This window comes from Macrobrachium rosenbergii, chromosome 10 (assembly GCF_040412425.1).
Source record: "Macrobrachium rosenbergii isolate ZJJX-2024 chromosome 10, ASM4041242v1, whole genome shotgun sequence".
NCBI lineage: Eukaryota > Metazoa > Arthropoda > Malacostraca > Decapoda > Palaemonidae > Macrobrachium > Macrobrachium rosenbergii.
In genome coordinates, this window is record NC_089750.1 from 67,729,707 (window position 1) to 67,742,488 (window position 12,782).

Sequence of the window (12,782 nt, forward strand, 5' to 3'; positions counted from 1 at the left end):
CTTCGGCGCAATCGAGTTTTCTGTACAGCGTATAATCAAAGTCACTGAAAATAAATCTATCTTTCGGTGGTCTCGGTATAATGCTTTATGAGCCGCGGCCCATGAAACTTTAACCACGGCCCGGTGGTGGCCTGTCCTATATCGTTGCCAGACGCACAGTTATGTCTAACTTTAACCTTAAATCAAATAAAAACTACTTAGGCTAAAGGTCTGCAATTTGGTATGTTTGTTGATTGGAGGGTGGATGATCAACATACCCTCTAGCCTCAGTAGTTTTTTTCAGTTCTGAGGGCGGACAGAAAAGTGCGAACGGACGGACAAAGCCGGTACAATAGTTTTCTTTTGCAGAAAACTAAAATCCACAACTATATAGTAAACTGTATTACTGTGTAAAAGACGATCGCTTTTGTCTTTTACGTAGTAATACTGTTTACCATATAATTGTGGATTTTTTTTACACAAACTGTTTTTCACGAGACTGCGAATTTCCTAACAATCCAAGCAATGTTAAGCGTGTCCAATTCGGAGGATCATTTTCCAAAAATATACCGGGACAAAGGTTTCTGAGTCCTTGCATCAGTCAAGATAAAGCTTTCGAGACGGCTTCCTCCCTTTGGGAGGAGTAATGCCTCAGGACCATTCGATCTCTCTCTCTCTCTCAGTGAAAAACAGAATAGTCAAAAGAGGAAATCAAAGAAGGTATCTCTCTGTCTCTCTTCTGCCTTATTAAAAAACTGAAAATAACCTCTCTCTCTCTCTCTCTCTCTCTCTCTCTATAACTGAAAAGAAAAATAAAAAGATGAAAATTCAATGATGATTATCGGCCACTTTTGGTTAAGAAAAGGAAACTCTAAAAAGAAACTCTCTCTCTCTCTCTCTCTCTCTCTCTCTCTCTCTGTAATTAAAGAGAAAAATGACAAGATGAAATTAAATGATGGCTCTCTACCACTTCCGGTTAAGAAAAGGAAAATGTGGAAAAACTCTATCTCTCTCTCTCTCTCTCTCTCTCTCTCTCTCTCAAGAAAAAATTAAAAAGACGACGAGATAAAAGCCAAGATTAAAAAAAAAAAAAAAAAAAAAAAAGAATAACTACTTTCATCGACGAAAAATAGCCAACCCTTTGATTTTACCCGATCTCGAAAAAGTCTATAAAGGGAACCTATTTAATACGAAATAGGCCCCGACTGGTTTCAAAGGCCTAATTAATATTTCTTTTTAAAAAAAAATGGGGCCATGAATAAAAACACCTGATCAAATTTGCATCTCCCAGGATCGAAAATAGAAGCCTCTACAAGTTCGGAGTTTGCGGGATGGCGATATCGTATATCACTCCTCGCTTTAATCTTTCAATGGATTTTGGAATTTGCATGCAATACGCGGTCGTTTGCATATTTATTGTCCTGAATATGAAAACGCGTGTTTCCCAGTCGTTGGGGAAACGTTTTCGCTTTCTAATGCCCTTTCAGATTTTAACGTTATTATTACCGATGTTTTGACTTGTATGCCTTTCAATTAATTCTGTATTGCTTGACAATGTAAGAGGACAGGGGTTTTTCATGTACCTCACTTTGTAGGATATTTAATAAAATAAAAATGGAGCATATTATCTGCGTTAAAGACGTTTACACAGTTACATGGGCTCTCTCTCTCTCTCTCTCTCTCTCTCTCTCTCTCTCTCTCTCTCTCTCTCTCTCTCTCTCTCTCTCTCTCAGCTGTTCGGTGGAACTTCTTTCCGATTCTCTGACTGGAAGTGAAATTTTTGTCTTGTAATGTTTAATCATTTCTCTCGTATACACAGCCGTACACTTATTTTAGTTCAAATATATATATATATATATATATATATATATATATATATATATATATATATATATATATATATATACTGTATATATATATGTGTGTGTGTATATGTGTATATGGCTGCATACACATACAGTACATAGATATATTATATATACATATATATATATATATATATATATATATATATATATATATATATATATATATATAGATATATATATATATGTGTATATATATATATATATATATATATATATATATATATATATATATATATATATATATGCTAGTGTATATGGGAGATACGATTAAACATTACAAGTATAATATTTCACTTCCATTTATCAAGTACAGTCAGAGAAGCGGAAAAAGTTCCACCAGAACAGCTGAGCTGAGAGAGAGAGAGAGAGAGAGAGAGAGAGAGAGAGAGAGAGAGAGAGAGAGAGAGAGAGAGAGAGAGCAAGCTTATGCTTATAATACGAGGCTTGGATTACTGGGACTGTCAGTGTCACAGCTATCTTTAGACAGGGGTGAGGAAGAGATTAAATGGTGGTTAAATACACACCATTAAAATGTTTACCACTCACGGCTGGCTGGGGGAAAGATTTCAATACTCTGCTTATCAGCCCCATCGTCCAGTCTCCTGAAGGGCTGACGGAGGGTTCTCCTGTTGTAACGGATTCCCTTTGTCGAAGATGAAAAAGAAGATATGCAGGAGATTCCCCCGCCTCCTTTCCCCCCCCCCCTCAAAGTCCCCTCACGGGAGATCCGTGTGAATGTTGCACAGATCGAGTACTTGTAACAGGATCTTACGCCGTGTCGGCATAACTCCGGCACAAAGAAACTGTCGTGGCGGTCACTTTTAGCGATTTGGGTAACACCACATGAGCGCGGGGATAGATTCAACGATAAGAATGACAGGAACGCTTATGTCTAGGAACGGACTGTATTTGTAAATTAATATGTAAACGCGCGCACAGTCAAACACACACACACACACGCACATATATGTATATATATATATATATATATATATATATATATATATATATATATATATATATATATATATATACGCACATGTCGAGTGTACGAACTTTTACGTATTAATTTACATATAATAAAGATCATAATCACACAAACCCATCATGTATACAAGCAGCTATGCCTAAGGCAGGGTAAATGAAACACAGGTTGCAAATCCTGACAGGTTTGGTCTTTAAGACTAAGACATTATACAGAAGACTGAAATATGGCATAAACGTTGTGAATTTCTGGCACTATACAGTACATCAGTCCCCTGAAATAGTTGTAAACACGAAACCCCTCTTGATATACACAAAATTCTTCATTTACCCTGTGGTACAGATGCATGCATGCATGCATATATATATATATATATATATATATATATATATATATATATATATATATATATATATATATATATATATATATATATATATATATATATATATATATATATATATATATACATATATATATATATATATATATATAAAATGTATACACATACATATATAATGAAAAATCTGACGCCTGCAAGGTGTATTTAGCAAGCTTCCGTGACAATATCAGTTTCCCGCAAAAGAAACTAGAAGTCAAACCCAAATCATGGGAGTCAATTTCCAACGTACAGCTGTTTCGCCAGCTGCACGGGAGACTAATCCAGCGTTTCTGACTTCTGAGTACTGTTCCTCCGCTCAGCAAGATTATATTAACAGACTCAATATCCAGTTCTTTTTCCCGGTAACTATATATATATATATATATATATATATATATATATATATATATATATATATATATATACACATATGTATGCATATTATAATATATATATATATATATATATATATATATATATATATATATATATATATACACATATGTATGCATATTATAAATATTCATATAATCTATATTTATGAATATATGATATATATGTGTATATTATATATATATATATATATATATATATATATATATATATATATATAGAGAGAGAGAGAGAGAGAGAGAGAGAGAGAGAGAGAGAGAGAGAGAGAGAATCATCAAATACAGCCACTGCACTGCATTGTGTAAATTGCCTTTCTTCTTAACAAGAACAACCAAAAAAAGACATCTCAATAAACTCTTCGAAGTGACGAGTCTTCTAAAAAGAAAGAAAAAAAAAAGTTACATGGGAACACCACAATGATACAGCAACAACGATAACATTTGTCCACAAGGGGTAATTTAAAATGTATCCCGATTTTCTTTAATACCATCCCCTCTACCCGTTTTCTTTATATGTGCTCTTTTAGACGGTAACCATAACATTATTAATAACTGGTAATATTGACACGCTCCTCGTAAATCTTTTCAGAATTATTCTATTAAACTTAACGTTACAGTTCGCTATTGCATGATAACCGAAAGATGGCAACTTCCTGATGATTATGACACTAATAATATTTCTGTACATTTAAAAACTGTTTACAAACTTGGTCAAACATTGTTCTTGTCTCCCATACCACTACCGCCAGTGCAGTGAGAGAGCCAGTGTAGCTCACACAGACATGGAGAGATCACAGCAAAACAGGAAGTGGGTATTACATGATGGCAGGATAACAGACGCAAGGATAAGGATTAGATTGCAGGATTCACACTCTGCTAGTTGCTTGGATAACTGGCGACATGAGCTTTCCCTTGAGACCACTTCTTCGCTGAATTCCATATGTTTGTGGCAGTTTCGATGTTTTAGTTGTGTATGTTATGGTGTAAACTTACGTATTTTTATTTATGGATAAAGAAACGGAGATATAATTACACATACATCCTCATACAAACATTTCACATACACACATATGTGTATATATAAATATATATATATACATATATATATAGATATAGATATATATATATATATATATATATATATATATATATATATATATATATATATATATATATAAAATCTACAAGTCACTTCTTACCAGATACGTATGTAATTGTAATAGCCACAATGGCCTCTTAATATCTCAAATTCTTCACACATATATATATATATATATATATATATATATATATATATATATATATATATATATATATATATATATATATATATATATATATATATATATATATACATTATATATACATATAATATATATATACAGTATATATATATATTCATAACCAGACTAAACTACATTAGATAAAATTTACATGGCATGCCAGTGAATAAATGCCCTTTTGCATACCGTTTTTCCTCAAAAACCAACAACTACGGATGAGACCATTTTTGTTTGTTTGCGAAAGGGACATTACCAATTTATCACCATCGCTTTCACGAGAAAAAGAAATCCACTTCCCCAATCATTCACGGCCACCAGCGTCCCAGGCAGGTCGCATCTGGGCAAAAATGGTACTGCTGTTTTCCTCATCACAGATGAAAGGCGGCGGAATGCATCTGAGATGGCCCACGGACTTACTTAATTAGACTAGCAACTTCAGGGATGGTGTTTGTGATGGGAGAAGGAATAATTCGTTTGACGAGACTTTCCATCTTAGTGCAAATTTATAGCCAGAGTTGTTGCTATTTTTAACTTTTTTGTTTATTTCTCGTGTTCTAATTCCTATTCTACTCGATAATTTCTTTAGTCCTGATCTCGAATTACTTGGAGGACGATTATAATGACCGTTATCATCATTATTTTATTTAACATTCGGCAAAAATATGACAGTTATTGATCTGTGATGAATGGTCTTCAATATAAGACAATAGCCAATCTGATTACAGGCAACCATTAAGGAAAAGTCGTACTGACGATGAATTTTGAAAGGGATTACTTTTACCCCTTTGAGTAAATGACGTTCATATAATTAAGTTTATGAGAACCTTTAATCTTAACCTAAATATCATCATTATGAAGCATAAGAAAGGCGAGAGGGGGCTGGTATTAAATCACTGACAGCTTCAGACAAAATAATAACAAAAGAAGTCAATGCTGAATGCAATAAAAAATTAATAAATCATGCAAACAAAATACTGAAAACGAAGAGCAAGTTAATAATGGAAAAAGACGAACAAAACATTGAAATCAAAGGATGAATAAATAAACGTAGCAGTACAACAAAAGATGCAAAGGCAGTAAAGACAAAGGAACAATTTAAAAAAATAGAAAGACTCCTGGAAAATAAAACGATAAATGAAAATATATAAAGGATAAACCAAAACAGTCAAGACAATGAACGAAGAGATATGAAACGATGAACGAAGCAATAGGAACTAATGGGATAAAGGACACGGCGATGAACAAATTACAAAAAATATTAAAGAAAGGAAAAGTAATGAGACCATATTTGCAAATTGTGTGTGCATTCTGCATAAACAAACAAAACGCAAACATTTCACCATCACGCGAGCAAACAAAGACAAAGAAAGAGGCAGGAAATAATCATAGATCCCAATATGACCCGAGAGAGAGAGAGAGAGAGAGAGAGAGAGAGAGAGAGAGAGAGATGCTTTAATTGTAACCTCATGCACAGCTTGAAAGAATGCGAACCTACACGCCATATTTAAATTCGTATAACCTTCGGTGAATGAGCAATAGCGTGGCTGAAAGGGGTCACTTCCCATCCATCCCTTCTTTACCATCTACACTACTCTTTTACTATTTATCTATACCACTCTACTATCTGCACTACTCATTACTATCTATCTACACCACTCTGCCCTCTGCACTACTCTTTACTATCTATCTACACCACTCTACTATCTGCACTACTCTTTACTATCTATCTATACCACTCTACTCTCTGCACTGCTCTTTAGTAACTATCTACACTACTCTTTACTATCTACATCATTCTTTACTATCTAAACTATTCTTTACTGTCCACGCTATCCTTCATCATCCAAACTATTTACTTCAACGTAATGGAAATTATATTATTTTGATGCAGCACAATAATAAAGGTTTATATTTAATCATCGAAATGAAACAACTTATTGTAATTACAATAGTGTTAAGCAACAAAACTGAAAAACCAACAAGTACAAAAGAGAGAAAGGGCATAATAAAAAAAAAAGTTCAGCTTGGAAACAATGAAACATCTTTGATCGCAACAGCTGAAAAAAATCATCCCCAAAAAATTATTTTAAATTATCAAGACTTTCGTAGATGTGTTAAACCTTAAAAATGAATCAATAACAACACTTTAAATTTTTGACAAATTCATGATACACCTGAAAAAATCACCCCCCAAAAAAACTTAATTCAAATTATCAAGACTTCCAAAGACGTGTTAAACCTTTACAAACGAATTAGTAGTAAAAATTAAATTTTTTTTTAACAATTCAGAAGCTAAAAAGGGAGATTTCGAATCAGCTGTTCGATTTAACGAGGCGATTCATCAAACGAGGCTGTTGTTCAAGAAGAAAATTAAGTTTGATGTGAAAACGCGATCCCGTCAAAGGGAGACGACGATCTTAATTAGGACCTTTCTTTTGATTTCGGGTTCAGTCATCCGCGCGTCTGAATTAAAACTCACTGTCGTCTTTCATCACGGAGTGTGAATTTCTTTCCACGCTCCAGTATTTGCTCGGATGACTCGTAGTTTCAGATGTACAGACGTCGTAAGACTTTCTTTAGTCTTAGGTTTGACGTTGTTATTAATCTATTATTATTACTATTATTATTATCATTATTATTATTATTATTATTATTATTATTATTATTATTATTATTATTATTTCAGTAGATGAAACCTATTCACATGAGACAAGCACACCAAAGCGGTCACTGACTTCACGAAATTCAGACTTCCAAAGAATGTTGGTTTCGACCTCCCACCGCAGACACCTCACTGCAGCAGTAACTGATCATGATACAGAGCCAGTGATTTTTCATCAGCCTTGGGGAGACGCGAACCCGCAACATCTGAGTGGCATGCCACGACACTAACCACTATACCAGCGGACCAACTAACTCGTCAACAAAAGTAAGGTTTACACATCTGATAAATAATGTAAATTATTCTCCACTCAAAGCAATATTTCTAGAGCAACAAATCTCGGTAAAACTTACTTATAGGCTTTGCCTGCATTACCTAATTCATATTTTAACCGCCTGATGTAAGTTCCTATAAATCGATTTTTGGGATGACGTTACTAGCCCCGTGCTTCGAAGACAATCAACAGAACTTACATAGCAACAATCCTTAGGTTTTACAGACGGTCACCCATCTAGGTACTGACCAAAGCCGATGTCATTGTACACAATGACTTTCTGAGAAGTCTGCATGAAAGGAAGATTAAGAACGAGAAACGCTATACCAAAAACAAATACTGAATGACTTATAGGAGAAAATTAAGAAAATGACAGCAAAATAATTCATCACTTATGAGCTGGGACAACTCAGCCCACCGACAACGATACGTCGCCTCTTTGAAGCCATAATGAAATGCAGATCTCATTTAGTAGACTAATTATTTGACCAGTGGCATCGCGAGTTGGAGCAGCTGTGTCTTCTCCGTCCATCACAACGCCGCTCCTCTTTCATTCCGCCAATGAAAAACGAGTTTCAACTGTGACAAGATTGTGACTGGCTCCCGCGGCGGAGATTCGAATGGGCGTGGCTGTTACTGGACACCACTCTGGTGGAAGCTGTCGTGTTGTACCCGAGAGAGGCTCGCATACACTTGTGGAGTTTATCTTGCGTGGTTTCGTATTTTCATATAATTTACGATGCATGCTTTTACGTATTTATGTAAATTTGATAAGCATGTATGAACATTACTTTATACATACATATATACATATCCATAATACACACATATATATAATACATATATACATATATATACATACACACACACACACACACATATATATATATATATATATATATATATATATATATATATATATATATATATATTATATTATATTATATATGCTCTACGCTTCCATTACTTGATTTTACTTACACTCAAGGGTGAAACTTCTTAACATAGCTATTGTTAAGAAGTTTCACCCTTAATTAAGCAACTGGTTTGAAGACCAGGACTAATTACTAACTATTTTTGTTGCCTGATAGCAAACCGTTTTAGAGAAGTTTCATATTGAATAAATATTCACATAAAGCATGACGAAATCTAATGAACTAGCAATTTGTATAACAAAATGTCACTTGCTGGGAACTTGCAAAGCAAGTTTGTATGTAGCCTTCTGAGTTCAAATGAATATGCACATATTTTTTTTTTATTTAACTATTTATAGGAATTTCTTCTTTCTGTAATTAACAGCTTCACATACTTCTTAAGAGGGCCTGAATAATTTGGGTTACTGTCACCCTAACCTCCACCCCAAACAGGCAAAGGTTCGAATCCTGGTCAGGGCAGAAGAACGGATGACATATAATTCAATGGGGGGTGAGTTATTCTAGAAGTAAAGAAGTCAACATTAATATATTATTTGCTTAATACCTAAAAGCATAAAAAAATGTCGTGTAAAACTGGCACACTGTAATTATATGTCTGAGGACACTGGCAATCCTACGACAGCGTTTGAAGTTCCTTTGGTAACATCTCCGTAAAGAATAATCGTTCGCTGATGAATTATAAAGCGGTCTGATCAAAGGTCAAAGTGTTAACCTCTCAGACCTCGTCCGCTTATTCGGAAACGTAAGCTCTTGACTTCATCCTCTATCGTATAAGCGTCGCTCAACCAAAAGTCCGCCACGAAAACTGAAACGATTTTGTTAAAAAGAAAAAAGAAAATGAAACAATTCTTGACCGTAATCGAACTACTTACAGGTCATTTCTTTGAAAGAGAATCTAAAATTTGTAACTTAACTTTTGATCTCAAAGAGAATGTTATTCCTCAATTGTTCCTTTCAGGCTAAGCAAACCACAAACTATCAAACAACACAGCTGTCCAGCTTCGCCGCCAAAGTTTGCTAAGGAATTCAGCTCGGATCCGAGTTAGGGAGTTATTGGACATGCACGTACAATTGGGATTACGACTGTAGGATACGACCAGCAGGACACGGATAACAGGATACGATAACGAAAGGGAATAAGGATATGATCAAACAGAAGACAAGAAACAATCGAATAAACTCTGGTTCGCACATTTAAAAGAAATAGAGGAAGAAACAAAGCCTAACGGAATTATGTCTGATGATGCACAGAAAGACAAAGCTAAAAAGAACTCCAATTATAACTGGACTTACTTCTTAAGCCTGTTGGCGAACGACATCTTGGCCGGCGGAAACCGAGCAGAAGAATCCACGAAATAAAGGGAAAAAACCAACAAGCACTAAAAGAACAGTTATGCGGACGCCTAATAAAATGCCCGTCCGATCACCAGCACCACCCAACAATGAGTGTGGGAGAGACAGAGAGGGAAAGAGTGACTGAGACAGTGGTCTCCGAGGCTCTCCAACAGCTGATCCCCAACAGCTGCTTGGCGTAACCAGATCTCGCTAAAGGGTATTAATTACAACAGTAGAGAAGCGAAGGATGTTTAATATAATCTAACCCTTATTCCCAACGCCCCACCCCCCCAAAAATCCAAGACCCCCTTTTCTCTCCCACTTTCCCCTCATTCCCGCGCCCCGACAAGATCCCCCTCCTGACAAGACCACCGCCCCCTCCAGTCCCTATGCCCACTTCGGACGTCCCCTAACACAAACACCCTCTACAGCAGCCAGATTGTTGTCGGATCACCCCCGCTGAATGCGGTCGGATTCGTCCATTGTGAAAAATGTAAAGTCGTGAAAGGGTGGTTAGAGGTTGGGGGTTGGGGGGGGAACACGCACCTGAAGTGTTTTGAATGCGGGATGAATTAATAATTCATGGGTCTCCTCGTGCAATCAGGTGCAGGTTGATGACACCAAGGGATGACTTAGAATTGCATAGAAAGGATGCAAACTGAAGTAATAACATGCAGGGAAGATAATAACAATAAAAACAATATCATCATCTTCTTTCTCTATTTCCCTTTACCTGCCCTTACTTCCTAATGAGCACCGTATTTTTGGAAGCTTGAATTCCAATTCAATGGTCCCTGTGGGCTTGCTCCATACGAATAGGGTTCATCTTCTGAACAACAACAACAACAACAATAATAATAATAATAATAATAATAATAATAATAATAATAATAATAATAATAATAATGGAGAAACAAATCCAGAGTTATGCATATGTACATACATTTAAAGATAAACCTGTACAGAAAGCTTTCGGGAAACGGTTCGATAATAATAATCTACACTGACATACACCCATAAACACAAGAAATGAGAAACATGAAGGAATCTCGTTCGTATTTTTCTCAAGGCTTCACAAAGATCGAAGGATATTGAGAAACTTCATCACGAAGTCCGTGATTTCATAGGAAGTTGAAATCACTCCCCGGAGGCAAAATTAGACAAACATTGATCTTACTCTGAGAAACCCTAATAAAAAAAAAAAATACGGATCGACTTCATACAGAACCATTAATTATTTATTCCGCTGATACTCGCTAATATGTATATATATATATATATATATATATATATATATATATATATATATATATATATATATATATATATATATATATATATAAACTCCCAATCTGCAGGACTCATATCTGACGACCAAGTATGTATATGCATACAATCATACTCTTCTTATATACATGCATATGTATAATTCGCTCGTGTATCTTACAGTGTGTGATCTATGGAAGAATGCTATAAAACAGTTAACTGCAGAGAAAGTAAAAATAAAATGGTTGAATTAATAATATCACTTTATTCCCATTATACACAAATGCTAATAAAAAGATGAAAAGAACTTTGCCAGTTGACACATGTACGTCGTCGGCTCTTTTATAAGGGTATGGGAAACTTGTAAACGAGAGAGAGAGAGAGAGAGAGAGAGAGAGAGAGAGAGAGAGAGAGAGAGAGAGAGAGAGAGAGAGAAAGTTCTCATTTTGCCATAATCTTTTAATCACATTAAAATATCACCAAAAGAAGTTAACGAAGCATCAGTTTTATAAAAGCCAAAATAAGTTTTCTTAAAATACTACCAGCATAGGAAAGACTAAACTTTTATTCCCCTTTCTTCAATATTTATAAATAAAAATAATTTTGTTGATTTAACATTACATTACTTAAATAGTCATATCATCATGCGAAAGTACATAAATATATTCTGTCGAAGTACAAACGTCAGCTCAAATATTTATATGCAAATATGTAGACTAATGTTTCCATTTGCCTGTTTCCAATCGCATCCATTTGAAAAGACTATGCAGTTTTTTTTATTAATAACTCTGAAAATGACATGAATGCATATTTGCAATTCGAACATATTTGTGACAATAGGTATATCTATAATTTACTTTTTTTATACCAAAAAAACGGTTATTGCAATGGACACTTATACAGTGGCTTCAGTTAGCAACAAGTCAGCAGTCACTACAACGTGCATTTCCAACTGTCGAATCACGAACAAAGTTTCTGTACGAAAACTAACTTTTCAACGCAGTAACATAATGCGTTTCCTGGACATTTCGATTCATTCTTTCTTTCTTTCTTTGAATCTTCAGCTGTAAACCCTTATGGACAGAGACAACAGATAATCAACCCAAGAGGATTCCAAAGGGAAATCAGACTGCAGAGAGAGAGAGAGAGAGAGAGAGAGAGAGAGAGAGAGAGAGAGAGAGAGAGAGAGAGAGAGAGAAATTACAGGAAAATGTCCATACACTTGAAATCCAGGAGGCGCCAGCTGAGAGCGGGAATGAATTTTCTCCTCACTTAAATACAGTATTTGGAATTTAAAAGATTCCACAACTGCATTAGGCAAACTATTCCACATTTTAGCTGTAGACAAAATAAAACTCCTAGAAAACTGAGTAATATTGAAACTGATGCTAGAACACAAAACGCTGTTTATAGCAGCAGCC

The 12,782-nt window shown here is 35.0% G+C and overlaps 1 protein-coding gene across 5 annotated transcripts in view; it reads right to left on the reverse strand.

The window, feature by feature from the left end:
* Tsp66E (Tetraspanin 66E) overlaps window positions 1-12,782 on the reverse strand; it is a 238,820-nt gene that overhangs the window by 195,173 nt on the left and 30,865 nt on the right. For 3 of the 5 annotated variants that reach the window (XM_067110596.1, XM_067110599.1, XM_067110598.1), the window contains exon 1: window positions 10,054-10,238. The exons of 1 other annotated variant lie outside the window; for it this stretch is intronic. In XM_067110596.1, coding sequence (XP_066966697.1) covers window positions 10,054-10,079 — 26 coding nt within the window. In that variant the 5' untranslated portion in view covers window positions 10,080-10,238. Of the gene's footprint in view, window positions 1-10,053; window positions 10,239-12,782 lie in introns of those variants that run through there. One more of the 5 variants, XM_067110597.1, reaches the window with a different exon arrangement.